Source organism: Tenrec ecaudatus, chromosome 13 (assembly GCF_050624435.1).
Source record: "Tenrec ecaudatus isolate mTenEca1 chromosome 13, mTenEca1.hap1, whole genome shotgun sequence".
NCBI lineage: Eukaryota > Metazoa > Chordata > Mammalia > Afrosoricida > Tenrecidae > Tenrec > Tenrec ecaudatus.
In genome coordinates, this window is record NC_134542.1 from 8718958 (window position 1) to 8746756 (window position 27799).

The following is a 27799-nucleotide window of genomic DNA, read 5'->3' on the forward strand; positions in this document are numbered from 1 at the left end:
GGAGCCGGGCACCATCCAGTTCTTCTGGTCTCATGCCACAGCTGTAAATTTCTACAGAAACAGATCTCCAGGTCTTGCTTGCACGGAGCTGCTGGTGGGTTCAGCCTGTCAATCCTTCAGTTAGCAGCCAAACACTAAACCACTAAACCACGGTGCCACTTGGTCCAGCTATTAAATTTTGACTGCATACTTCTTTTAATATCACAATGACATCCCTCCCCGCCCTGTTTTGTACAAAGACAATTTTTTTTCTGCATTATTGTTGTGAAGTAAAAGTCTGGAAACCATTTAACTGCCTGTCACTGAGGGATTGAATGCTAAGTAAAGGTATAGTTTGTAAGCGACTATTTTAAAAAACCAAAAATAAATGTATATTTAGAAACTCAGAGTTTCTAAGATCTATTTCTAAGCGAGAAAAACAAGAGAGAATTTATTTGATAGACCTCCAGTATTTTATTCGTAAGAAAGAAAGGTTATTCATACATATGTCAGTTTGCTTATACATGGACCACCTCTAGAAAGAAACACAAGAAGACAGCATAGCTCATCTCTGGAGGTCAGAGTGGGTCCAACTAATTTTTTCCTTAGGCATCTATTACTTTTCCAATTTTTTTCCATTGGAAATAAGTCATTATTTTAAATGCAGACCTGAGGTTGCTTAGAACTAAATGAAGTGAAATATTGAGCATAAGTCTCAAAATAGGCCTTCTAAGTACCCGTATCCATTGATTCTTATGCTCATGAAGATTTTTTTTAACGTTTTATTAGGGGCTCATACAACTCTTATCACAATCCATACATATACATACATCAATTGTATAAAGCACATCCATACATTCACTGCCCCAATCATTCTCAAGGCATTTGCTCTCCACTTAAGCCCTTTGCATCAGGTCCTCTTTTTTTTCCCCCTCCCTCCCCGCTCCCACCTCCCTCATGTGCCCTTGGTAATTTATACCTCGTTATTTTGTCATATCTTGCCCTATCCGGAGTCTCCCTTCCCCCCCTTTTCTGCTGTCCCTCTCCCAGGGAGGAGGTCACATGTGGATCCTTGTAATCAGTTCCCCCCTTCCAACCCACTCACCCTCCACTCTCCCAGCATCGTCCCTCACACCCTTGGTCCTGAAGGTATCGTCCCCCCTGGGTTCCCTGTGCCTCCAGCTCCCATATGCACCAGTGTACAACCTCTGCCCTATCCAGCCCTGCGAGGTAGAATTCGGATCAGCTCATGAAGATTCTTATGCTCATTCTCAAACCAGTCCGAACAGATGTTTTCCTGACTCTCTTTAATTGCCTCTTTTCTCTTCATACAGCGTTCTGGTCAATTATACCAATGGAGAACTCATAGTGTATCGTACCTTTATTCAACAGTGCCTTTTGGATTACAGGGTCCTTTCCCAATCGACAAATGTCAACCCGCTTGTAGGAGAATAAAACAAACGGATGCCAGGTCCTTTGACACACACACGAGATCACCATGAGTTGGGGTCACCTGGATCACAGCTGGTTTTTAAAGTGACAGTGTGGCAACTAATGTATGGGCAATTTTACTTGCAGCCTGCATAAATGAAACTGATTGATCACGTAAAAGTACAAGGACGTTCAACAAAGCAATCAAGCAATTCCTAGGAAATGGAAGACCAACGACTTGTCAAATGAAAGATACAATATGAGTGTACGCATGTGCCACCACGTCAATGCTGACTCACAGCGACCCTCTAGAACAGGGCAGAACTGCCCCTATGGGTTCCCGAGACTGTAACTCTTACAGGAGTAGAAAGCCTCTTTCTCCTGCAGAGCAGCTGGTGGGTTAGAACTGCTGGCCCTTGCCGTTATGAGCCCAACTTATCACATATGATTCATTTAGGAATAGCAATGATAAATCTACTATACTCATATAAATCACATTTTTAAGAAAGTGACTTTTCCAAGAGGGGGAAAACCCATTTAGTAAGAATAACACTGTTTTGCATTTTTCAAATCTCTTCAAAGTCTGGTTTAGAAAATAGTTGCATCTTCCTATTCTGTATTCAACCTGATTTGATACGCGCTTCTGACTGATGCCTATAAAGGAAGGCTAGCCTCATAGAACAATGTAGCTGGAAAACAGACGAGTGTTTTAGTAGTCTTTTCAGATATTTATGATTCTTTTCATATATATCATACCAAACTTGACTCAATAAATGTTGTTTCCCCTTTTTAAAAACCATTTTATTGGCATATAATTCTCACATCATACAACAGTTCAATCACATTAAGAAGGATTGTACAATATTGCCAGCGTTAGAACATGTTCTTTCTGGTACTCATGGTTATTCAAATGGTGTTTCCTAGAGATCAGGTGCTGTGTGAGCTTGAACCCTAGCAATGAACTTTTGGGTTCAATATTACATTGAACTCCAACGGTCTATCTTGAGCTTCAGGTGGATCTTTTGCAAGTAATTTGTCCACCGCATCTTCTAGATCTTCCAAAAACTTTCATATTTCAGACAAGATTTTAGAAATGGTGTGCTCTCAGATGACTCCATGGATCTGAAAAGCCCAGAAGACTCACACCCATCGAACGGCATGCCTGTGTGGCTGCCTAAGGCTCTGCAGAGAAGCGACAGGAGGTGCCTGCCAATGAGGACAATTGCTTCCTTTTGGGGGATGAAGATGTTCTAAAGTGAGACAGCGGTGATTACTCCAGGACTTAGTGAATATAGTTTTAAAACACTGAATTATGCACTTTAATGGGTAGATTTGATAGTACGCGAATCACATGTTTTTAAAAATAACACTGCCACTTGGGCCACAGGAATCCCCGGGTGGTGTAAACAGTTAAACCCATGATGTCTAACAGGCTGTTGGTTTGAATTCACTGAGATTCCTTAGAGGGAAGGCCTAGTGATCCACTTGTGGACAAGAAACAGTCTTGCAATGGATGAGCTGAAGCATTCAGAGAGTGTGAATGGCTGAACGTAGGACTACGATGGGCACTGTAAACCTTCACTTGGGATCACACACAAAATGCCGAAAACCAAAACAACCCCTAGGGAGCAGAGTTCTACTCTGACCCCAAGGGCTGCCAGGATTCAGAACCCTCTCAAAGACAACGGGTTTGGTTTGGGGTTTGGGAATCTGACCACCAACCTTATCAGAAAAGAAGTCTTTCAGTGTTGGGAAGGTGGATGAGCTCATGGAGGTTCTCGAATTCACACGGCGTTTGAATGCCTCAGTTTCATTAGTGACATTCAACACAGATGGTAGCTGCTTTCTTGGGGTGGAGGAGCCCTAGTGGCATAGAGGTTAGGTGTTGAGTTGCTAACTGCAAGGTCAGCAGTTTGAAACCACCAACTGCTCCACTGGCGAAAGAGGAGGCTTTCTACTCCAATAAGACTTACAGCTTCAAACCCACAGGGTTCTACGCTGTGCTGTGGACTCACTGTGAGTTGGAATGGCAGTGGGTTTGGTTTGGGTGTTCCCTTGGAGGGACAGTCAAGAAGGTGTCTGGATAGAAGCTGCAGTTAGTTCACCTTGCAGTTCAGTTCCTCAAATATCCCTGATGACAACCCCTGTACTTCCGAATCCAGCAGGTAGGCTTTGTCTCGATTTCCTATCTTTGCCTACAGATGATGAGAAATATCTTACTTGGGGGCACAAATCTAATAAAGATGAACCTTTTCACTGCTTCTCCACGAACATTCTTCAGTCACTTTGGCACCCATGTTCTGTCAGTGTGTGGTGGTGAGGAAGCCAATGATGCCACCAGTGTTGGGCGTCCCTGCTTTGTGGTGTGCAGTGGTGAGGGTGTTACCCACCATGGCTTCTGGACCATCAGTGAAGATGTCAGCACAGGTGCTCCAGGGTCTGTCTACCTTGAGAGGGAACATGGCTATTCAGGACTTCAGACCCTTCAGCATCACGTGGGCGGGTCCCTAAGCATCTTCTAGAAGGCCTTTGATGTAAGTGGTGATACGGGATGAGCCCAAGCAAAATAGCACATGTCCATCCACACCTATTGCTCTTCCGTCTTTTGATGTACCATCTACTGATATGTCCATTTCTAAGGCAAGAATGGACTCCCTGGGTGATGCAAGGAGTTCATGTGCTCAGCTGCTAACCAAAAGTTAGGAAGTGAGAGTCAGTCTGGAGGCTCCTCAAAGGAGGGCCCGATGACCTATTTCCACAAATAAAAATCTCCCATTGAAAACCCTAAGAAGCACAGTTCTCTTCTGACACGTGGGGGTGTCGCGAATTGGAGGCAACTCCATGTCAACTGGTCCTGGTAAGGCAAGGGCGAAATCCGGCACACAGTGGTTCAGCTTTCATGTGTGAGGCTCAGTCTTTCACTTGACAAGTGTGATGGTTAGGGGCTATGTCAACTAGGTATGCCTGGGTTAAGGGTAGGGGTGGAGCTCACAACTACCAATTGCATCACACTTATGACACCTCCTTGACATCCTAAGTCTTTCTGTATAAGACAGAGGGGTCGAGGAGACTCGAATCCCCCTTTGTCCTTTGCTTTCTGCTGGAGCTGCAGCTGGATCTTGTGTCTGGCTCCTCCACCTCCTGCTGCATCATCTGCCCACCCCAGGAGCCATCAGCGAACTACCAACGGTGGATTCCTTTGACTGACTCCCGGACCTCTGCATCCACCAGCCTGTCGGGGCCCCTGCTGTCTCTGCCTCGTCATCCTGCTCTGGGTTGCATTGCCTGCCATCCCAGGAGCCTCAGCGGAGTACCCTGGCTTGAACCAGACTGCCCTTGCCTATTTTTTGCAACTGTGTAAGCCATTTCTTTTCTTTCTTACTTTTTTCTTAAGTAAATCATGTTATTGGGGGGCTCTTACAGCTCTTCTAACAATCCATCCCTCTATTGTATCAAGCTGGGAATGATTAGGGCAATGAATGTACAAATGTGCTTTACACGATTGATGCATGTGTGGATGGTAATGAGTTGTATGAGCCCCTAATAAAGCGATTAAAAAATTGTATCAAGCATGTTTGTACATAGGTTGCCATCATCATTTTCAAAACATTTTCTTTCTACGTGAGCACTTGCTATCAGCTCTTTTGTCCTCTCCATCCCACCCCTGCCCTCCCACCTTCAGGAACCCTTGATCAATTACAAATTATTATTTTTATATCTTACACCATCCATTGTCTCCCTTCGCCCACATTTCTGTTGTTCGTCCCCCTGGGTCGCGTGTGTGAATATGTCAATCATTGTAGATGATTCCCCATTTCTGCCCCTTTTCTTCCCACCTTCCTCCTACCATCATGGTAACACTGCTCCCATTTATGTTCCTGAGGGGTTTATCTGCCCTGGATTCCGTGTGTTGAGAGTCTTACCTGTACTAGTGTATATTCTCCGGTCTAGCCACATTGATAAGGTAGGACTGGGGTCATGATAGCGGGGAAAGGCGGGAAGAAGTACTGAAGAACCCGAGGAATGTTGTGTTGTCGGTGCTGTGCTGCACCTTGTGGAAGCCATTTCTTGATAGCAATCTCTTCATAAGTACAACACACACAGCGTCGTTCTTCGAGAGAAGTCACCCCACCAAGTGACGGTCTCATTAGAGGGGCACGTGTGTGTGTGTGTGTGTGTGTTTTGTCTCTCCGCTGAGCAGTCAGCAGTCAGGAGTCCCTGTCCCCAGGCACTATTGTGCAACAACTTGCCTGCCTTGTGTGTTACCTCAGTGGCTCCAGAAAGTTGTACAGATCCATCTTTTGGCTGTGACTGAACCTATCCCATCTCCATCCAAAACACACCATGTCTTTTCCTTTAACATCGCAACGATCACTCTCAGAAGGATGCTCGAACACAAGGGCCACTAAAACGATAACTTATTAATAATGATAAGGGCCAGGAAAAGACACTTTTGTCCTATCATTTTGGTTCCCATTTAGCGTTGTGTTTTGGTCTTTAGTAGATTTATTTTTCTTCCATGATCTGGGGAACTAATGTGTCAGTTCCAACTTTTCCTGTGTCTTTGGGTTTTTCAATGTTTCCCAAAGTGGGCAAAACTGCCCCCAAGGGGGAGGTGGGTACTACGGGTTGGAAGCGATTCGACACCCACCACCTTTAAGAGTCACTGTAAGAATTAAATTGGGTGATACGTGTGTATTTCTTAGCACCAGCCTCTCTGTGAGAGAAAGATGTGGCCGTCTGCTTCCTCTGAAACCCTGTGGGCACAGTGCCACTCCGCCTACTGGGTGGCTGTATCAGAGCGAACCTGATGGGCGTGTGTTAGGTTTAGGCTAGCAGACGATACGTGGAAACTTTCACCATGATCATTTAGAAGGCTGTTGGCAATGTGTGGACAGGTGCTGACCATAACAGATCTACGTCTGAGTCTAGACCTCTGAGTACACAGAACAGATTTCCCAATGAGACATCACTCTTCTGAGCGAAGAGCTGTGTTTTGTTGTTGTTTTTAAATGAAAAGCGGTAGCTGATGACGGGGAGTTGCTCTATGGTGTGAGTCTGGGTCGGGTGGGGCAGCCAATGCTGTCCCAGAGGCTGGGCGACAATTCACAGGAGAATACGGAGGTAGAAAGCCAGGCTTTCTGCTCCCATGGGGGGGGGGGGGGAAGAGAGAGGGAGAGGGAGAGGGAGAGAGAGATAGAGCGAGAGATATGAGTTTTGCAATGTGATCTGGCCCTTGGGGTTAACGGTGTTTTGGATGTAGGTGTGTGGTTTGCAAGTGTGGCGGCAGCTGTTCACAGGATGTTTTTAACATCTAACCACAACATCCTTTTCGAGGTCAGGTCAACGATTCAAAGTTGAAACATTTGGGTTCTCTTGTCGCCAAACCAAGCTCTCTGCCATGGAGCCGTTTCTGATACACAGTGAAGCCACGGGTAGACCGACCCAGGGGGTTTCCGAGACTGCAACACTTGTTTATAAGAGTAGAAAGCCTCTTTCTCCCTCGGAGCAGCTGGTAGTGTCAAACTGCTGACCTTCAGGTTAGCATTAGCCTGCTGCGTAAACACTATGCCCCCCCACCCCCGGGTTCTTCCTGAAAAGGCCACTATTCACTCGACAGTGGCCACAGAGAGTGAGAACACAATAGAAGCAACTTTGGTTGAAAACCCAGAAAGAGGCACTTGACTCTGAAATGCTACATCATACCCAAAGCAGATGGATCCGCTCCCACGAGAGCTACAAATAGAGAGGGTGTGCGGGGGTGCCCCCCCACCCCCGTGCTGTGAGCATCCAGTGAGCCTTAGAGGGATCACCCCATAGGATCAAACACCGAAAGTGCCGCACCACGCAAGGCTTCCTGAAAAATGCCCCAACGCTAAGGATGGGGGACCACAAAAGGTTCAAAGGTCACTGATTTGTCTTCTATTTTGGCAAAAATAATGAACAAGTAATAAGACATTCAAGTTATTTATGACAAGGATTTACAATACATCAACCTATACTTAACAATAGTCACTATATGAATAATTCATGCATTATTTAATGCTAGTGTCTGTTTTACACTACAATGTATATATTATAAACATGTGCATGCTCTCAAATAAATATATATCGCTATATAGATATAGACACATCTGGAGCCCTGGTGGTATCGTGGTTATGTGTTGGGCTGCCATGTGCTTATTCAGAAGTTCAAAACCACCAGCAGCTCTGCAGGAGAAAGATGGGGCTCCCTACTCCCATAGAGTTAGAAACCCTGTTGAAAACCCCCAGGGGCTCCCTGAGTTAGCAGAGACCCCCAAGTCAGCGAGTGAGTGTTCAAGACACATGTATAGACATGTGCTGTGAGCCTGAATATGGCTCTTTCACCCTAGTCTCAGTAGCTCCCCCAAATGACGGGATGGGATTATGAACATAGGGAGTGTGTAAGCCTCGAGGGGATTGGTCATTTTTGGTGCCCCCCCACCCACGTCCCCGGCTTTCAAAATGAGCCCCCTTTGAAGCAGCAGAGAGAGAAACCTGGAGGACCCGGGAAGAGCACGTTCCAGGTCTGTCTGCAATGGCGGCAGCCACCGAGACCAGACACATCACAGACTGTGCGTGGAGACTGGGAGGAGTGGGGCACCTTCTGACCGTGGAACTACGGGGCTGAGGGACAGGCGGGCGGGTTTCCTGGCCCATGGAGGCAAAGGCCAAGCAACCACGTGGCTGAGAGGCTGAGAGCCAGAGAAGTGACTGCAGGCTGAGGAGACCAATGACAGTGACCTGGCTGTTTGCTGAGCCTGACTTGTGGTAACTTATTAATGTCCCTAATGAACCCCCTTAATTGAGTGTTGCGTATGAGTTGTGGCCATTGCAACAATTGAACACGGCACAGCAAAGAGGGTTGTGGGAGGAACGGTTGGTGACAGGACGGTAAGGGAGGCTGGACCCTGAAGGCTTGTGGGACCCCTGCCTCTCCGCATTACAGAAGCCAGAGGAGGTCACAGAGGTCAACCCTCCATCGCCATTACTTGCAACATGCATGTCTGTAGGCCTGTCTCTCGTCTATGGCCAGAACGTGTCTCTAGGTTATTCTGAGTGCTCTCAGCGTCAGAGCCTCGGATAGCTGAGATAACGCAAGCAGGGAGACTAAGACAGCCACCTTTGGCAGAGATGTCGCAGAAGATTTGGAAGATGTTCACCCACTTCTGTTGCCCCCCCACCCCCCGATTCTTGTGGTGTTGGCGTACACCTGCTGTTAACTCATGTTCTGGCCCTTAACACGGAGCTTGGAAGGAAGTTAGAAACAGCCGCTGGGAGCCCCTAGGCGAAGCATGCCCTGTGAGACCGCCATCTGAGCAGGAGTGTGCAGTCGGGCGGCTCACCGGCCCCCAGTCTTTGCCAGGTGCTGGGACTACATCCTGGCAGGACTGTGACCGGCACCCCCTCTTGTGGGAAGAAGATGCTTCTGCTGTCAGGTGTCCCTGGCAATGTCTGGCCACGTTTTAAGGGTGTGTAGATGAGGGAGAATTCTGATGGGTTGTCATCACAGGTTTGGGGGACTGGGAGTGGGTGTTAGTCCGTGACCCCTGGCTTCGGAGCTCTCCCAGTGGGCTTAGATGAGAAGGCCATGCTGAGACCACCACTGGGCCCCACTGGGAAGGGCTTTCCCTTCGCCGGTATAGGATTTGTTTTCCTAGTTAGGGAAGCGGGAGGAAAACAATCTGGCGACAAAGATTACGTGGCAGGAAGCCGGGACTCGGTCACCTGGACAGCATCTCGTGAACAGAAGGTAGGCTGCTGTGAAATCACGGTCGGAAGGACTTCAGCCTCAGACAGCAGGCAAAGAGGGAACAAATGAAAATGAAGGAACCCTTCTCAGTGGGGTGCAATGGCTTCCTGCCGTTTGCACCGGCTTGATTTCTCTGCCTAGACCATCTGGGAATTTCCTCTAGTCCCTGAAGCTCCCTTTGTCTCTTACAAACCCACGTGAAAAGGTGTCCTAGGTGCCCTAGACAGCCATGGCCCTTGGAGCAAGGGTGACTGAGCTAGTTCTCCTCTGGGGTTTTTCTGTTGGGCCAGGTCTGCAGGGAGGTCCTGGTCTTCCCCTCCAGCTGTGATCCTGGGCCAGCTCAGAGGCTGTCTACACAGCCTGAGAGAGCCTGCCAACCAGGGACCCCAAATCCCCATGGAGGGGCCATGACGGCAGATGTAGCAGGACAAAGCTGGGAAGGCCACCACACTCAGAATGAGGGCCCTGCGGCTCCCAGTCCCCCGTAGGGACACTCGAGACCCCCTCACGAGGGGCTAGGAATGGCATCCATCACCAGCCCAAGGTCACCAGCCCAAGGCCCAGACTCAAACAGAGCTAACATTTAACATGCTAACAAGCATTTATTGTTCTACCCAGCAGAAGGCTCTTTTCCTGTAGGTGTCTTGGGAGGAAGGTGACAGCAGTGACCTGGAGGCTCCCAAGACTGCAGGCCTTGGGCTCACTGATGGCAGGGAGGGTGGCACCGGCACGGCAGGGTGGCTAGGTTTGCTGCCGTTGTGTGCGTGACTCCTTGGGTCAGCCGAGGCCCCTGGGTCTTAGAAAAGGGAGCAGCAGAGAGGTGGGCTCTGAGGAGAAGCCGCCGGGCCTCCACTCCCCGCCGGCCAGGCCGGCCTCTATGGCTGGTCGGCTGGGGCTGGCTTATGGCTCTCGGATTTCTGCTTCCTCTTGCGGAGCTGACGCTGGAGCTGCAGCTTGTTGGTGAAGAACATCGCCTTCCAGCCAATGTCCTCGGCCAGGGCCCGCATGTCGGGGGTGATGGTGTCACACGTAGAATGGACAATCTGCTCCCACAGCTGGTCACACACACACAGCTGTGGGTGGAGAGAGTGGGGATGGGTTACACGGCTGACGGAGGGGTGGAGTGAGCGAAAGCCATTCCCTTAAAACACACAGACTGAGAGACTGGGAGAGGAAGGCGGGGTCTTGATGGGAGGGATGGGTTGGGGGGACAACTTCTTTCAGGACTGCTTCTAACTCTGAGGCCAATAAGATGCCATAGCAACCAATGAGAAAAGAGGAGGGGAGCCAGAGACTTTTGGAAAAGGGGAGGGGGCAGGGACAAGTCACTGTATGGAATGGATTCTGATTTAAAGCGACCCCCTGGGAATTAGAGCAGGAGTCCTCCTTGGGATTTTCAATGCCTAAATTTTTTGGAGTCGACTGCCACCTGCTGGTGGACTCAGACTTCCTATGCTGGAAGCTTGTTCATTGTGTGCATGCCAGGCTCACAATGGAGCCCTGGCGGTGTCATGGGGACAAGTTGGGCTGCTCTCTGCATTGGTGGGCAGTTCAAAACCACCAGCAGCCCTGCAGGAGGCAGAGTGGGTTTTCTGCGCTGACAGTCACTGTGAAGGAGTACGGACTCGATGGCAGTAGGTGAATGCACACTAGAACATTTCCAAAAAGAAAAGAGTAGATGAAGAAAACAGCCCCTGTGGAAGGGGCGGGAGAGGGGGTATTTGATAAACGTGATATAGTTTTAGACTTATAAAACATTGCCTTCCGCTAGGGTCGTTTGTTTTGTGTATCATGTCAGGTACATGGTTCCAAGCATAGGGTCTCCAGAAACGTGGGAAGGAGTCGCCATGAAGGAACGAAAGGCCCATCTTGGAAGGAGAACTGTAATGGGAGCAGGCTGCTGGTGTGACCCGGTAGAATCTATTACTGCAAGGCCACCTTCAGACCTGGGAATTGAGCTACAAGCACTGCCTAGTCTGTGACAGAAACCGTGTGGTGGCTGGCTAACATGCCACCTTCTTCTCCCACAACTCCTTGTTCCTAGGAGTCACGGGAGGAGTCCTGGTGGGGCAGTGGGTTGCACGCTGGGCTAACCACAAGATCAGCAGTTCAAAACCACCAGCCACTCTTAAGGCAAGAAGCTCTCTACTCCCATCGAGATTTAAGGTCTGGAAAGCTGAAGGAGCAGCCCCACTCTGTCCTGTGAGTCAGAATGAACTCGATGGCAGGGAGTGGTTTTCCTCTGGGCTTGGAGTCTGCAGTCAGGTGGGGGCTTCATCATCCATTCTGGCCAAAGAGCTGTGAGTATAAGAAACATGCAGGGTAGCATGCCCGGGTTCTTGTCCTTGCCATGGTGCTGTGGTGGCCCTGTGGGTCGAATAGGGCAGCTCCAATATGGCAGAGACGAGCCTCCCATTGACCTACAGGGAATAGGAACTATAGGTGAGAGGGCCGGTGTTACTGCATCACAGCGAGGGAGTTTGGCATGGGAGTGGAGGGGTTTGGTCCCAAGACACAGCTTCGAACCTAGTCTATTACGACATCAATTTTATGGAAAGTTTGGGTTTTTCTTTCAACTCTTTTCTAGCATCCCTACTAATACCACTCCTGGCCCACCCTTGGCGCTGCCCTGCCCTGCTGTGGTGTCCCCTAACTTCTTTCTGGGCAGGGAAACAGACAAACAGGCAAGCCTTCTTGCTATCCCTTCACACCCGCTGCAGAACAGAAAATAGCCTGTGAGCTTTACTCTGACAGGCCGTGTGACTGTGAAGAACTAGAATGAGGGACAAGGAGGGCTGGCCAGAGAACTGAGGAGACACTCCAGGGTGGTCACCTGTGGTCCTTTCGGCAGCTGTAGCACAGCAGAGCAATGCTAGTCACCTGATATAGGGGGCTGGGAAGCAACCACACAGCTGCACATGGTCCTCGCAGCTCCCAACCGTCTTGATGCCGGGCAGATCATTAGCTCATCCTACCCTCACTGACATCATCAAGGATTTTGTCTTGCTTGGGTGTTAGTCTGGGTACGTTAGAGAAACAAATCCACAGAAACTCATGTATAAGAGTGTTTTATATAAAGGGTAAGTGTGCATCAAGAAAACATCCCAACCCAGTGCTGCCCAAGCCCACAAGCCCAACGTTAACCCATATGTCCAACACCAATCCACAAAGTCCTCCTCCATCTCACAAAACAGATGCTGATGGCAGGAGGAAAGCCCAGTCAGTGAATGTGTAAGCAACTCAGCGTGTTGGCAGGGGTCTCCACACGGCTACTCCAGCACCCAGGGCCACCTCAGGGTAGGTTCATGTGGCTTCTCCTCAGGGATGTCTTGCAGGAAGTGAGCCTTGCCAGCTAAAGCAGGGGACTGGCTGAGGCAGCTGTACCCTGGTCCGACCATCAGAAAGCAAGAGACCCAAGAACTAGAGAGGTGAGGTTCACCAAGCCATTTATCCCTAAACCCTTCAATTAACCCCACATGTGTTTATCGGCCAGGTTGGCACAATAAACTAACTACCTCACTTGGATCCACAATCAATGCTCACGGAAGCAGCAGTCAAGAGCTCAAACGACACACTGCATTCAGTAAATCTACTGTGCGAGACCTCTTTAGAAGCTTGAAAAGCCAGGATGTTACTTTGAGGATTAAGGTGTGCCTGGCCCAACCATGGTACTTTCGCTGGCCTCATATGCGTGTGGTTGTTGGACATAACCTCTGTATTAGAATTGGGGTGCTGGTGAAGAACACTGCCAGTACCCTGGGCTGCTCAAAGGACAAACCAATCTGTCTTGAAAGAAGTCCAGGCGGAATCTTTCTTAGACACAGGAGAGCAAGACTTCATCTCACGCACTTGGGACACGTGGTCAGGAGAGACCAGTCCCTGGAGAAGGACGGCAACAAAGAGGAAGGCCTGCCACAGGAGGGACTGGCACCGTGGCTGCAACAAAGGGTTCGGACATAAGAACACCTGGGGGGCAGCGCCACAGTGGGCAGTGTTTCCTTCGGTTGTACATCAGTCGCTAGCAGTCGAAGCCCACGTGATGACACCTAACAACAGCAAGACTCCTCCTCACTCTGCCTGCCCTGGAGGGGGGGGGGGCTGTAAATCGGGATCAATTCAACGGCAGGGAGCTTGCTTCTTACTAACTGCATTTCTGCAGTATGAACATTTTATACTGAAAGGATTTACAGAAAACTACTCTTCAGTTGATGTACAAAATACTATCCACCTGAGACCACCAAAGGACTCTGGGTAGTATTCATGAAGGTACCAGCCAGCGCCTTTGACCAAAGCCCTTTTAAGCGTGCATTTGGCGCCCTCTGGTGGTAGCACGTGCATGGATTTCAGTGTTTGTGTAGCCCATGGGCGGCTAAGGAGTAAAGTCGGCAGTTCTAAACCACTCTTGGAAAGAGTTACAGTCTCATCTTAAAAACCCCACAGTGGCAGTTCTACCCTGTCCCACAGGGTCACTATAAGTAGGCACGGACTCAATGGCAGCGAGTTTGGTTTGGTTTGCCTAGTTAAAACCTGTCTTTCACAAAAGAGGGAGCTAAGGTTCAAGGAGGGGTGGGGTGCTGCCCAAGGCTGAGCCTGGACGACAACCTAGCGCTCTGGCCTCGTGCTGCTTCAAATACACCACAGGGCGGAGGAGGCATCTCTCTTCACTTGCCCCAGACTGCAAAGGCGCCCTGTAGCGCAGGGAATACATGCTGGGCTGCGCACCGCAGGCCACTCTGAGGAAACGAGGTGGCAGGCTGCTCGTGTCCCGTCTCGGAGGCCCTGCCTGCAGTGTCGGGAGCAGGGATCACCTCTGGGCAGTGGCTGGGCACCTCCAAGGATACCAGTCACCTAAGCAAAATCCACTGTGCTCTCTGAAAAACTCTGCACACCCTCCTTCCCTTCCCCGCTGCCCCGACTGGGGAGGAGTTTGACTAAACCACTGGGATAAAAGGAGCCCTGGTGGCCTGGTGGTTATGGGCTGGGCTGCGAATCACAGGGTTGGCGGTTCAAAACCACCAGCCACTTCATAGGAGAGACAAGGCTTTCTACTCCGGTCAAGAGTTACAGTTTTGGAAACCCACACAGGCAGTTCTACTCTGCCCTACAGGCTCATTATGGACTGGACGACAGTGAGTTTGCTGGTATAAATAATGGTCTTTCTTCTCCCCGCCCGGAAGGAGGAGAGAGGTTGGATAAAAGCAGAGTCAAGTACTTTTTATTTGAAGGATAAAAGTGATTGGGGGGAAGGGGGTTTACTGGGAAGAATAAACCAATAGAGAGAACTAGAAATCAGAACTAAATATAATATCCTATTGGACTGGATTGATGGAATGCTGGTGGGGTTCTCAGCTGCTGACTGGAACGTTGGTGGTTCAAAGTCACCAGGTGCGACATAGGAGAAGAGACCTCAGGATATCTGCTTCCATACACCTGACAGCCTAGCAGTTTGGGGGGGCCAGTTCTCTGTCACATGGAGTCAGCTCAACTCCCACCACCACACCAAGATCCTGGATTGTGTCCTGCACCAGCAAAAGGGCATTAGAAAAAGCTGGTGAAACATGCACAGGATTGTGCCAACATAGATGCTTGGTTTTAGTCAAGTGTCCTGGTTACATAAGTATTAGGAGAAGTTGGGGCAAGAGGTTTTGTAATCTCTTGATACTATCTTTGCAAGTCCTCTGTAAATGTAAAATTATTTTAAAACAACAACAACAGATGGAAAAGGAGATGGCTGATAGCCTGGTGTCACCAGGAGGAAGTCCAGGAGCCAGGTGGCCCTGGCCTTGGACAGGGAGGAACACCTCCATCCCTAAGAGTCGATGACAGGGTTGGACCTGGACACAAATGTATTCATGATAAATGTCTCCCAAGGAGTTTGAGATGGAAGCTTTTTGTCATTCATAAAGGGTCGCTGTGGTTGGGTGCCGTCACGCAGGTTCTGATGCAAAGCACCCGTGTACAATGTAGCCACACACTGCCCAGGCCTGCAAAGTGGTTGTTATGTTTGAGCACACCGTGGAAATCACTGTGTCAATCCATTTCCGGGAGGGTCTACCTCAGTGGTTCTCCACCTTCCTAATGTTGGGACCCTTTCATACAGTTCTTCGTGTTATTGGTGACCCCCCAACCATAAAATTATTTTCATTGCTACTTCATCACTGTCATTTTGCTCCTGTTATGAATCAGGTGACCCGGTGAAAGGGTTGTTTGACACACCCCCAAAGGGGTCACGACCCACAGGTTGAGAACCACTGGTCTACCGCTTTTGTCTGGCCCTTGACTTTACCAACATGATGTCCTATCCCAGGGACTGGTCTTTCCTGATAACATGTCTGAAGTATGTGAGGTGACGTCTTGCTCTCATCACTTCTGAGGAGCACTCTGGCGGTACTTCTTCCAAGACAGACCTGTGTGTTCTTTTGGCAGTCTGTGGTACTTTCAACATTCTTCCCCAGCACTGCCATGAAACGCATCAGTGCTGTGTCTCCAGTAGTCCGTGTCCAACTTTCAAGTGTCTGTGCAGCACGGGCACCCACTGGGACGAGACCTTTGGATCTTGATGCTGCCTCCATGAGCACTGACCTATTGGATCCACCAATTCAGTCAAAATGAAATCTTCGGCAACTTCACTTTTCCCCCTCCATTTCTCATGATGTTATTTATTGATCCAGCTGTGAGGATCATGGCCTTCCTTACACTGAGTTGTAATCCATCTTGAGGGCTACAATCCCTGCTCTTCATCAGCAAGTGTTTCAAGTCCTCCTCACTTTCAGCAAGCAAGGTTGTGTCGTCTGTGTATTGCAGGTGGTTGATAAGCTGTCCTCCCATCCTGATGCTGCATTCTTCTTCGTCTAATCCAGCTTCTCTGATGATTTGCCCACAGATTGAACAATAATGATGAGAGGACACAACCCGGATGCACACATTTCCTGATTTTAACCCATGCAGTATTTCCTTGTTCTGTTCACACAGCCTCTTGATCCATGCCCAGGCTCCGCATGTGCACAGTGAAGTCTCTGCAATTCCCAGTCTTCTCAAAGCTACTCATGATTCCTAAGATCCACAGAGTCGAATAGTCGTGCATAGTCAATAAAACACAAGTAAACATTTTCCTGATATTGTTGCTCTCGTTTCAGCAATGTTATCCCTTGTTCCATGTCCTCTTCTGAAACTACCTTGAATTTCTTATAGCTCCCTGTCAATGTAGTGCTACAACTGTTTTTGAATTATCTTTAGCAAAATTGTGCTTGCATGTGATATCAATGGTATTGTTCTATAATTTGAGCATTATCTTGTGTCAATTTTCTTTGGAATGGGTCCAAATGTGGATCTCTTCCAATCAGTTGAGCAGGTAGCTATCTTCTAAGTTTCTTGGCATAGACAAGAGAGTGCTTTCAATTCATCAGCTTGTTGAAACACTTTAATGCATATCCTGTCATTGCCTGAAGCTTGTTGTTGGTTAATGCTTTCAGTGCAACTTGGACTTCTTCCTTCAGGACCCCTGGCCCTTGTTCATGTGCTACCTCTTGAAATGGTGGAATGTCGACTGGTTAATTTTGGTACGGTGACTCTGTTCTTTCCATGTTCTTTTGAAGTTCTCTGCATCATTCAATGTTTTGCTCACAGACTCTTTCCATATTACAACTCACTCAAGTCTGGAACCCTGTCTTCAGTTCTCTCAGCTTAAGCTACGCCGAGGGGTGCTTCCTCTTTGGTTTTCTATCTCCAGGCCTCTGTACATCTCGTTACAATGCCTTCCTTTGTCTTCTCAAGTTGACCCTTTGACATTTTCTGTTCGGCTCTTTTCTTCATCATTGCTTTCCTTTGGTTTAGCTTCTCCATAATGAAGAGCAAGTTTGAGAGTCTCTGCTTAACATCCACTTTGACCTTTTTTTTCTAAATCATTTTATTGGGGGCTTGCACAACTCACCATAATCCATCCATCCATCCACTGTGTCAAGCACATGGGTACCTTTGTTGCCCTCATCATTCTCAAAACATTTTCCTTCTACTTGAGCCCTTGGTATCAGCTCCTCAATCCCCCCCCCCCTCCTTCATCAGTGCTATACTACACCCTGACTAGCCTGTCTTCTCCCCGAAACCCTTCTGTAAGGGGATGTCCAATTGCCTACAGACTGGTTTTAGGCCTCCACTCCTCACTCCCTTCCTCCCCCATTCACATTGACATAATGATTTTTTTGTTCTGGGTCTTTGATGCCTGATACCTGATCCCATCGACAGCTCATGATCACACAGGCTGGTGGGCTTCTTCCATATGGGGTTTGTTGCTTCTCAGCTAGATGGTCACTTGTTTATCTTCAAGCCTTTAAGATGCTATATCTTTTGATAAGCGGGCACCATCAGCTTTCTTCACCACATTTGCTTATGCACCCATTTGTCTTCAGTGATTGTGTTGGGAAGGTGAGCATTTCAGAATGTTGGATTACTAGAACAAAGTGTTCTTGTGTTGAGGGAGTACTTGAGTAGAGGCCCAATGTCCATCTGTTTCCTTAATACTAAACCTATAAATATATGTACATAGATCTGTTTCCCCATCGTCATATATAAATATATTTACATATGTACATACCTGTATTTAGATCTCTATAAATGCCTCCTAGTTCTTTCCTCTATTTCCTTTAACTCTCCTCTTGTCCCACTATCATGTTCAGCCTTCATTTGGGTTTCAGTAATTCCTCTTGGTTGTATTGCCCTTAATCAAGCCCTACCAGACCTCCTACACTCTCCTTGCCATCGATTTTCGGTCACTTGTTGTTCCCTTGTCCCTGGGTTTGTTAACACCCACTTCTTTTCCCCCACCTTACCTTCTCCCATGTCCCCCAGAACTGTTATCCCATTATTTTCTCCTCTGGGTTGTTTATATCTTATTTACGTAGACTTGCAGGAGCTCTTCTTTCTTTATGGGCTTTTTAATGACCTTTTGCTTTCTTCATGTATAGTGTTCTTGATGTTCTATCACACCTCATCAGGTCTCTGTCATTAATGTTCAACACATCAAATATGTTCCTGAAATGTTCTCAAAATTCAGGTGGAATAGACACTAAAAGTCATATCTTGGCTCTTGTGGACTTGTTTTAATTTTCTTCAACTTCAGCCTGAATTTACATATGAGCAATTGATGGTTGGTTCAACAGTTAGCCCCTGGTTTAGTCTGAGCAACTGATATTAAGCTTCTCCATTGTCTCTTCCCACAGATATAGGCAATTTTGTTTCTGTGTATTCAATCTGGAAAAGTCCACACATCTGGTTGACTTTTGTGTTGTTAAAAAATGGTATTTGCAACCAAGAAGTCATTCGTCTTGAAAAATTCTATCATGCAATCTCCAACTTCATTTCTATCACCAAGACCCTATTTTCCAATGACTGTTCCAGCCTCTTTGTTTCCAACTTTTGCATTCCAATCCCCAGTAATTATCAATGCATCTTAGTGCATTGATCAGTTTCAGACTGAAGACGTTGGTAAAATTCTTCAGTTTCTTCATCACTAGTTTTAATGGTTGGTATGTCAATTTAAGTAATAGTTGTATTAACTGAATTTTCTCGTAGGTACGTAGAAATTATCCTGTCACAGACAGCAGTGTATGTCTATAAATCATGAAATTTCCTTTTTGATCACGAATTCCTCGAGTATGTGTCATTCCCACCCTCCTAAGTCCTATGGTGTTAGGATTCAAATGGCCAGCTCCAGTCTGTTTCAGCTCACTAATGCCTAGGATTATCCATCTTTAGGAGGTAGGGCTGTTTCAGTTCTGACGACTATCAATTTTCCTAAATTCACACTTTGTACTTTCCATGTTCCAATTGTTAGCAGATGTTTGCAGTTGTTTCTTCTCATTTTGAGTCATGCCCCACCAGCCAACGGAGGTCAGAAAGGTTTTACTCCTTCCACATCATTAAAACTGGCTCTGTTTGAGGAGGCAGCTCTTCCCCGGTCGTGTTTTGAGTGTCTCCCGTTTTTCTGGCACTCTCTCTGACAGGGCTCCACTGCTCTCCTAAGCTTCTCAGTGGCTGATCCCTCCGGAGCGAACGGTCCTGTCCTTCTCAACAGTCTGTTCTTAGCAGGGAGTGCCACGGAAGCCTGTTCACCTTGAGTGACCCTGCTGGTATTTGAAATACGAGTGACATCGCTTCCAGCATCATAGTATCACACAAGCCACCACAGTATGACACACTGACAGCTAAGTGGTGGATTAATGGGGGAGTTAGATTTTTAAAAAAATTCTAAATAAAGAAACGAAACAGGGAAATGGAACACGGAGGAAACAGATTGGGAATAAAAACAGATTGGGAATAGAGTCGCTATGAGTCACAATCGACTTGATGGCAGTGTGTTTAAGTTTGCTTTCGGTAGAAATTAGATGTAATTCGTGAGTGTCTCTTTTGTATGCAATGTACAAAGTCTCCTTTCCCACTGTAGGTTCCTTGAGGGTAGGGATAATGTCTTTCCCCTCTGGGGATTCTTGACCAGGGCGCTGCAGATGCCCAAGACTGCCCAAATGACTGCTGAAACCAATGCAAACACTAAAACAACTTTGAAAATGCTGATGGGGGAGTGGAAAAAAGAAGAGCTGAGACCAAGGGTTCAACTAGAAAGTAAATGTTTAGAAAAGAAAAAAAAAAAAAAGAAAAGGCTGATGGGAAATGCTTCCGAGGGGCAAGCGATGGGCCTGTTACCTTGGCGAATTTTCGAGAGGTCTGCGATAGCCTGCAGATGTCTTCCAGATCCAGGTAGGACATGATGCTCAGGAGCAAGTTGTCCGAGAGCCGTTCAAGGAAGTCGACTTTACCTTGGCACAAATTGAGGACATACTCTATTATTCTTTCACCGAAAATTAAGGCAACTTGAACTGCAATTCAAAGAAACCAACAATGTTATCACGCAGAGTCACCTGGAAGCTCGGATAGCAATTTCAGGGCACAAACGGGGAAGGCATTCCTCCCATCCCCAGCACCCACCCCAAGAGTGATGCTCAATTTGGCTTCCTCTTCCCAAGTTGCCTCAGTGACCAATGGCCCAGTTACAATAATGGCACAATCATAAAGGTCACATGTGTTATAAATGGCATCCACCCGGCCTGCCGTGGCAAGGCGGCTCTAGGTGGTTAACAGAAATACTCGGTGGCCTTTTTCAGATTTGCTCCCAAATGCACAAGGTTTGCAAGCATTCCCCCTGTCGATAAAATTCAGAGCAGCTATCAATGTATGTGACATGCCCATCTTTATACCTGGCACTGCCACATCTAAACTAGTGGCATTCTCACGCAGGGTGCAAAGATAAGTACGTCCCAAAACATACCCAGTGTTTCGTAAGAACAGCAAGCAATGATGTGAAAATACCCATCATTTCAAAGTGGAAAGATACACGGAAACCCTTAGTCACCCTTCAGCCCTGGGACTGAACTCATCCCCTTGTTAGAATAGTCAGCCAGCTGATCCAAAGGGCAGAATGACCCGAGGACAAAGTCCAGAGGGTTAGGAGAGAAGGGGGTGGAAACGGGAACCAGCGGAAGGAACGGGGAAGCACTAGGGTGCTGACAGATGGCAATAGATGAGCCTAAACAAAACAGGTATGAATTGTTGGAGGTAAAGCTGATGATCTGCTCTGTAAACCTTCACCTAATTCACAACAACAACAAAAGAAAAAGAAAAATTACCCATCAGTTAAAAAGCCAAACCAAGCTCACTGCCATCTAGTCAATGCTGATTTATAGCAACCCTCTAGGACAAGGTTGAAATGCTCCAGTGAGTTTCCGGGACTGTAACTATTGACAGGAATAGAAAACCTGTCTTTCTCCCATAAAGTGGCTGGTGGATTCGCATATAATCTTTAAAAACAATGGGGTCCTTCTTTATATATCCTAACCTTCAGCCCCTAAAACAAAACCCATTGCCATCAAGTCCATTCTGATTGCTCAGCCCCGTAGGACACAAGAGAACTGCCCTAGGGCGCTTGCAAAGGAGCCCGGAGACCTGCTGTGCTGCTAACAACAAGGCCAGCAGTTCAAAACCAGCCTGCACTCAGGAGAAAACGAGGCTTTCAAATTCCGCCCAGTTCCAGCCTTGGGACCCCACAAGGACAGCCCTGTCCTGTGCTATAGGGTCACTCTGAGTCAAAATTGACTTGGAGGCACTGAGGTGGGCTGGGGTTGTGAGGTCCCCAAGGCTGTACAGTCTTAAAAAAGCAGACCACCAACCTTTGCCCTCAGAGCACCGGTGGGTTTGGACCGCTGACCTTAGTCTAGCGAATGAGCGCTTTCCCCACCGCACTGCCAGGGCTCCTCTGCGTCCTCACAGCAACCAGTCCACAGTCTACGGCGTGCGAAACCAAGTGAGAGGGCTAAAGGGGACATCTGATGCCATTTTTGTCAACAGACGCAAACAGCACCCAAACAAAACCCAGTAGGTCTGTGTGGACCGTCTTGAACAGAGCCTGAAAGAATTCAAATGCAACTGGAACCACTCATGGCTGTTATCTCTGGGAAGGGAGCCAGTGAAGAGGGAGGGGATTTCTACTTTTTAAGTTTTAAAAACTGGACCGGCTTGAATTTAGGGAGTAGAACTTCTTTTGTGTCAGACACGGTGCAAAGTACTTCATTCAGTTCCTGCCCCCCTCCCCGCCCCCCCCAGCCCTGTCAGGCAGATGCCCTTAATGTTTGTGTTATCACAGTGCAGGTGACTGGACGCTGAGACAGGGGATAATTTGCATATTTGTGGGAGTTTGGAGTATCAAACAATGGAGAGGCCCTGGTGACTCAGCGGCTAAGCACTCAGCTGCTACCTAAAACAAATGAATTCACGGATGGCCTGGTGGCTGTACTAGAGTGTTGAAAAGCAAGGGAGTCACTTTCTGAGGGCTCAGGTGCGCCTGGCCCACGCCACTGTGCTTTCAGTCACCTCATATGCATGCTGGCCATTGACTAGGGAAGGCCGAAGAAGAACCGGGGCAACTGGATGGTGGTGCTGGCAAAGACTACTGAAGGTACCATGGAATGCCAGGAGAACAAACATCTGTCTGGAAACAGCACAGCCAGAATTCTCCTTAAAAGGGAGGATGATAAACTATCAAGGAATTGTGAGGGAGCAGTGAGGGAGGAGAGAGAAAAGAAAAATGAGGATCTGATTCCAAGACCCCAAGTGGAAAGCAAATGTTTTGAGAATGATGAGGGCAATGAATGTACAAGTGTGCTTTACACAATTGAAGTATGTATGGATTATGATAAGAGTAGTATGAGCCCCAATAAAATGATTTTAAAAATAAGGGAGGATGGGAAGACTTGGTCTCGGTTACGGTGGACATGGTATCAGGAGAGGCCAGTCTCTGGAGAAGGACATCTTGCTTGGTAAAGCGGAGGGACGAGGAGAAAGAGGAAGGCCCAGGACGAGATGGACTGGCACAATGGCTGCAACAATGGGCTCAAGCCTAGAAGCAAGGGTGAGGATAGTGCAGGACCGGTGGTGTTTAGTTCTGCTGTTGTACATTGGGCTATTATGAATCAGAACCAACTGGATTGCACCTAACAACAACAGAGGCATTGCGGTGGCTTGGGACTGAACTCCCAATGTCACCAAGGTCTTCCTGCATCTACAGTGCTCAGGGAGGTTGCCCCTTAAGACCCCCCCTGAGAAGACTCCCAGTGATCTTCAGTTTCTGCTCTCTCTGGCCCAAGCACCCCTCTCCCCCAGGCTTCGGTGGAAGTTGGCCAGAAAAGCGCATGGTCTGTCAGTCAGTTAATAGCACCCACTAGACTAAGGGTTCTGGGGCAGTTAGAACCATGATAAGAAAAGAAAATGGATCACAACTCCAACACTGGACGTGCTTTGTAGATGTCTGTCTACGATGATCTGTGTGGAAACAGGCCTATTCCATGGTTAAATGAACAGGGCTTGCCTGGAGTGTGTTTTATTCAGTGAAAAATAGAAGTCTTTCACCCAGAATGGTTCTTTTTAAGGCCAAGAATGAGTCTTTAAGAAATACTTGCTATCCAGGAGTGGGCTCACTCATAGATGCAATTGGGAGGCTGGTGCAGGACTGGGCAGTGTTTCACTCTGCTGTGCAGAGTCCCTAAGAGTCAACCTGACAGCCCATAGCAACAACGTGAAGGAGGGAATGAAAGATGAGGTGGGCGTTGTCAGGAATCCTGAATTTTTTCACTGGGTTGAAAATATGTGCAATCAACCCTGTACATCCCAACCATTTCCACGGGGATACTTCAGTGTGTTTTCTCATCCACTACCCTCTCCAGACTATTCCACCACTGTAATCAATCCAGACTGTTAGCTATTTAAGGGGAAGCACAACAGAACCAAGCCTTTCCCCCTGAGACCAGCTATTGCATGTCGTAAGGTTAAATAAGGATGCTGGTTATCAAGGATCCTACCCGGAGTCTGCCTCCTTTTAAAGTGACGTGAAATAGACTTGATTTCCAAGGCTAGTTCCCCAAATTTCACTTATGAAGCCAAGATGCCGATGTTGATGTCACGAGGCTACTGTGACAATCGAGGAGAGAATGTGGGTGAAAGCACTTGCTATTATTAGTAACTACTAACTAATGCTAATAGAAGAAGAAGTTCTAGGTGACTTCTGGCTATAAAATCTTATTATGAGGGATTTATTACTGCAGCATTTAGGATTCCTGGAGTAACTGTGATTGTGCTCAAAGAAGACACCTACTGAAGTCACGGAGGACAAAGTGAGGGAATTATCCAGATTTGTCTCCAAATAATCGCAGGGCAACCCGGAGTGGAGGTTGCTGAATACTCAGGCGGGGTTATGGTACATGGGAGCTTGTTACATCACCCTACTCCTTTTATTGGCATGGATTTTCATATGAAGAAGGGGATAAGAAGCAAAGGGGTAAATCAGGGAGAAATTTCTATTATTAAGTTCCAAACAAAAAACAAAAAATCTCCTCACTGTCATCGAGTCAATGCCAAGTCATGGTTAGCCTATAAACAGGACAGAACTGACTCTGTACATTTCCAAGACTGCAACTCTTTATGAGAGTAGAAAGCCCTGTCTTTTTCCCACAGAGCGGCTGGTGGTTTCAAACTGCTGACCTTGCGGGTAACCACCGTCCCACAAAAGTGGTAGGTAATTTAACACTACTGCTTAACCAAGCCTTGATATTCAAAGAAATACGGAGATGTCCCTTTTAAATTAATTCCAAGATTTATCGCATTCAAAGATTTGATTCTTTGGCTATATCTTCAAGTGGTTTTTTCCATTCGTTTGTAGACTAAAAGAGACCCCTTTGAATGAAATTATATTTACAAGATTTAACCTTCATAGGTTCGATTCCAATGTACATGTTGACTGGAAATCCTAAACACGTCAAAATACCTCCCAGAGGGAAATCTCAGGACACGCTAATGTTTTCTGTTTTCCTAAGAACGCAATGCTCTATTGTTTCCAGTATAGTGTTCCATGTCACTGCTTGGCAAGATGGCATGTTGGTGACTTCGCTGGCATCACGGATTAAAGGCCCGAGCCAGTGAGCATGAAACCGTGACCCGTCCCCGTCCTTGCCTTGGAGATGGGAGTTCTCCAGGAAGTCCTCGTGAGTTTCTCTGACTTCTCCAGGTTTGGTTGTTCGGTACTCACTCCTCAGGGAGATCTTCCACCACCGGAAGACGATCTGTCAGGAACAGAAAGTGATGGGAATTAAAACTGGACTCACGGCAACAGCTACCATCAGGTCTGCAGTGTTGAAGGCTCAGCCTAAGACATACAAGGGGCTCTGCCTTCACCTGCAATCAGTGGCATGGAGGCGGTCATACTTGACCTCTTCTGGCATCCCAAGTGCTATGAGGCCAGGGCCAAACACTCATCCATGGTCCATCCTTCTTTACCTTATTCTGACACCAACCGGTCTTCCCACGCCACTCTGCATCTCCACTGGGTTCGCGAATTCATTGCAAAGACCAGACAGAACTTACAGACAACACTCATGGTTAAAGCAGGTTTATTGGGGAAGTCCATAGGTTAATATCAATCAGGAGCTGCAAACAGTAAGGATGCAGTCATTGGTCCCCTCAGTCAGCAGTCAAATCTTTCTCGCTCCAGTTCTTAGCCTCTCAACCACACGGTAGCAACTCTCAGGTCCTCAGTCGCTCAGCTATGTGGTCCCTTGGCCTTTGACTCCAAGGGCCAGGAAGCCAGTCCACCTGTCCCTCCGTCCCACAGTTCAGATGAGAAGGTACCCCCTAGTCTTGGCCCTGCTCTTCTGAGTCTCTGTGTCCCAAACCCCGAGGCATCTGGTCTTGGTGGCCTCTGCCACTTCAGGGATGTGCTCGTCTAAGACAGTCCCAGGATTTCTCTACTTCTGCTTCTGCTTCAAAGATGACTCTTCCTTAGAGCCAGGGGCTGGTAACCAAAACCACCCAATCCCCTCTCTTCGTGTGACACACGCCCTGTTTGCAGCGTCCCTCCCAATGGTGTGGTAGAAGAACCATGTTAAGAAAGTTGAGCATGTTCCCGAGTCTGTGGCTCGTGTGGCCATCTGATCTCCACCACGCAAGGGCAGCGTGGAGACACGGTGACAGCTCAGGTCAGCAAAGGATCTGCAGCTGCCCCTGGCCTTTCCTATCACATTCTCCAGGACCTGGACAAGGAAGCCTTCTACCTACGTCCAGTTTTCCATCAGCTTCCATGTAGATGGGTGTACTGGATTGATTTTGGCTTTGTACTTTTTATCTATTTTCCTCCCCTTAACAAGAAGAAGAAATTTCACCACCACCATCACCCACAGTGGATGAACAACAGAACTGTGGGGAAAGGAGACAGCAGACGGTGTAAGATATGAAAATAATAATAATTTATAATTTAACAAGGGGTCACAAGGGTGGGAGGAGAAAAAGAGGAGCTGATACCAAGGGCTCAAGTAGAAAGAAAATGTTTTGAAAATGATGATGGCAAAGTATGTGCAAATGTGCTTGACACAATTAATGTATTGACTGTTAGAAGAGCTGGAAGAGTCCCAATAAAATGATCTTTAAAAAAAAGAAAGACATTTCTGATTCGGCAGTAGCCACAGCGCACACAGATTCTACTCCTCTTGTAGCTCTCTCAATTCCTCTGCAACCGTGTGTCACCCAGTAAGGCCGAGATCGAGAGATTCGAGGAGTCAAAATGGAAGACAGAGCGCAAGAGAAACCAGAGAAGCAGGCGAGTCGTCCAGAGGCGGCGCTGCCTTCAGATTGCCCTCTCCTAGCCGTGTAACTTTGTACCGCGCAAAGGGGTTGGATCTCGTTGAAATGACGGTGCAGCCCAGAGAGAAGGCGGTGCGCCTGCCGCTCCCATCGCCTGTCTGGCTGGCAGGGAAGGAAGAGAACTTGCCCATTGGTGAAGGCAGCAGCTGGGTTGGGGGTCAGGGAACCAAGGGCTGGAAAAGCAAAGCTGGGCCAAGGTGTCCTGCAGACGTAAAATGCAGTTTAATCGGAATGCCATTTTTTAGTTCAAATGATTTTTGTTATTGGAATGCACAATTTTTAAAATATGCAAACAAAAAAATTTAAACCTGGGGTAAAAAAAGAAAGAAATGTCATTGCACGACATGAAGCCCAGCTGAAGCTTGAGCGACGTGCATCACATCAACTCAGGAGCAAGGCTCTCGCCCAGCAGTGTCCACGGAGGCTGTCCCATGCAGGGCAACCCCAGTCTCTGGGCTGCCTTGCCCCTGGGGTCTTCATCTTCTGGAAGAAGGTCGCTTTCCTTGCTCAACCATTCAGCTCCTCTCAGTGCTGTAGATTTTCCACCACATCAGAGACGTGGTGAAACTGTTCACCACAGATGAATGACTAAGCACAGGTCAGCCCACGCTCATCCATGCTTAATGACGGCCCTGTCCCAGACTGTAAATTGGAAAAGAGGCCTGGATTCTGTAGGGATGTGCTGCGAGTGGGGTGGGGGTGGGTGGAGACGCCAGGCAGACTATCTTTTGATGTGGTGAAAAACATGGAACAGTGTTCACCACTGGTTCATGAGTAAGCACAATTCAGCCATGCTTACCTTACAAGTTTGGCAATCCAACACTGCCATTCTTCTGATGCCTACGTTCTCAATCTTATTTAGCTTAATGCCCCCTTTTCAGGGGAAAATTTACTCAGTGTCCCAGGCAATGAAAACATTTGCCCTTTAGTCCACGACCCAGGATAAAGAGTAGGTGTCTGCTTTTGCAGCCTCCCTCACTGGCCCTGCATTAGCCCCCAGGGTGAGGGATTGCCAGGTTTGAAAATGCCAATGGGCAGAGCACTTTCTGGTGCTGAACCTGCTAATAGTACACTGAGAATCAGTGGAAATGCCAAGGGTGATGCCTACGGTTTCTGCTGCCTTCATGGCCCAGGTCAACTAGTGGGTCTGGGGAGAACATCCTTAAAGTTTTTCCAATATATCTCCTCTTTTTATACCTGTAACGGGGCCGGGCAGTTCACTGTGATGGCAGGACACCTACCAGTGTGAGGAGACAAGACCTGCCCTGGACATGGGTAAATACTGAGAGGGAAAAGGTGTGTAAGGGGCCAGACAGTGCCGAGTGAGCAAGTGGTGGGCTTCCGGTTCTGGGGTCTCCCCTCTCTAGCACTACTACAAAAACCAAA

General features: G+C 47.8%; 1 protein-coding gene and 1 non-coding gene across 4 annotated transcripts in view; one reads left to right on the forward strand and one right to left on the reverse strand.

The window, feature by feature from the left end:
• Positions 1 to 9766: 9766 nt before the first annotated feature.
• The window catches only part of FBXO36 (F-box protein 36), an 85502-nt gene continuing 67469 nt past the window's right edge, over positions 9767 to 27799 (reverse strand). Inside the window, exons 3-5 of one of the 3 annotated variants that reach the window (XM_075530187.1) lie at positions 24732 to 24840; positions 19880 to 20052; positions 9767 to 10257 (exon numbers count right to left, since the gene is read on the reverse strand). In XM_075530187.1, the coding sequence (XP_075386302.1) occupies positions 10060 to 10257; positions 19880 to 20052; positions 24732 to 24840 (480 nt within the window). In that variant the 3' untranslated portion in view covers positions 9767 to 10059. The remainder of the gene's footprint in view (positions 10258 to 19879; positions 20053 to 24731; positions 24841 to 27799) is intronic. The other 2 variants (XM_075530188.1, XR_012779396.1) reach the window with 2 other exon arrangements.
• Positions 25670 to 25795, forward strand: LOC142425216 (small nucleolar RNA SNORA44). Its single transcript, XR_012779569.1, has one exon. It is a non-coding gene; the product is annotated as a small nucleolar RNA SNORA44 (small nucleolar RNA).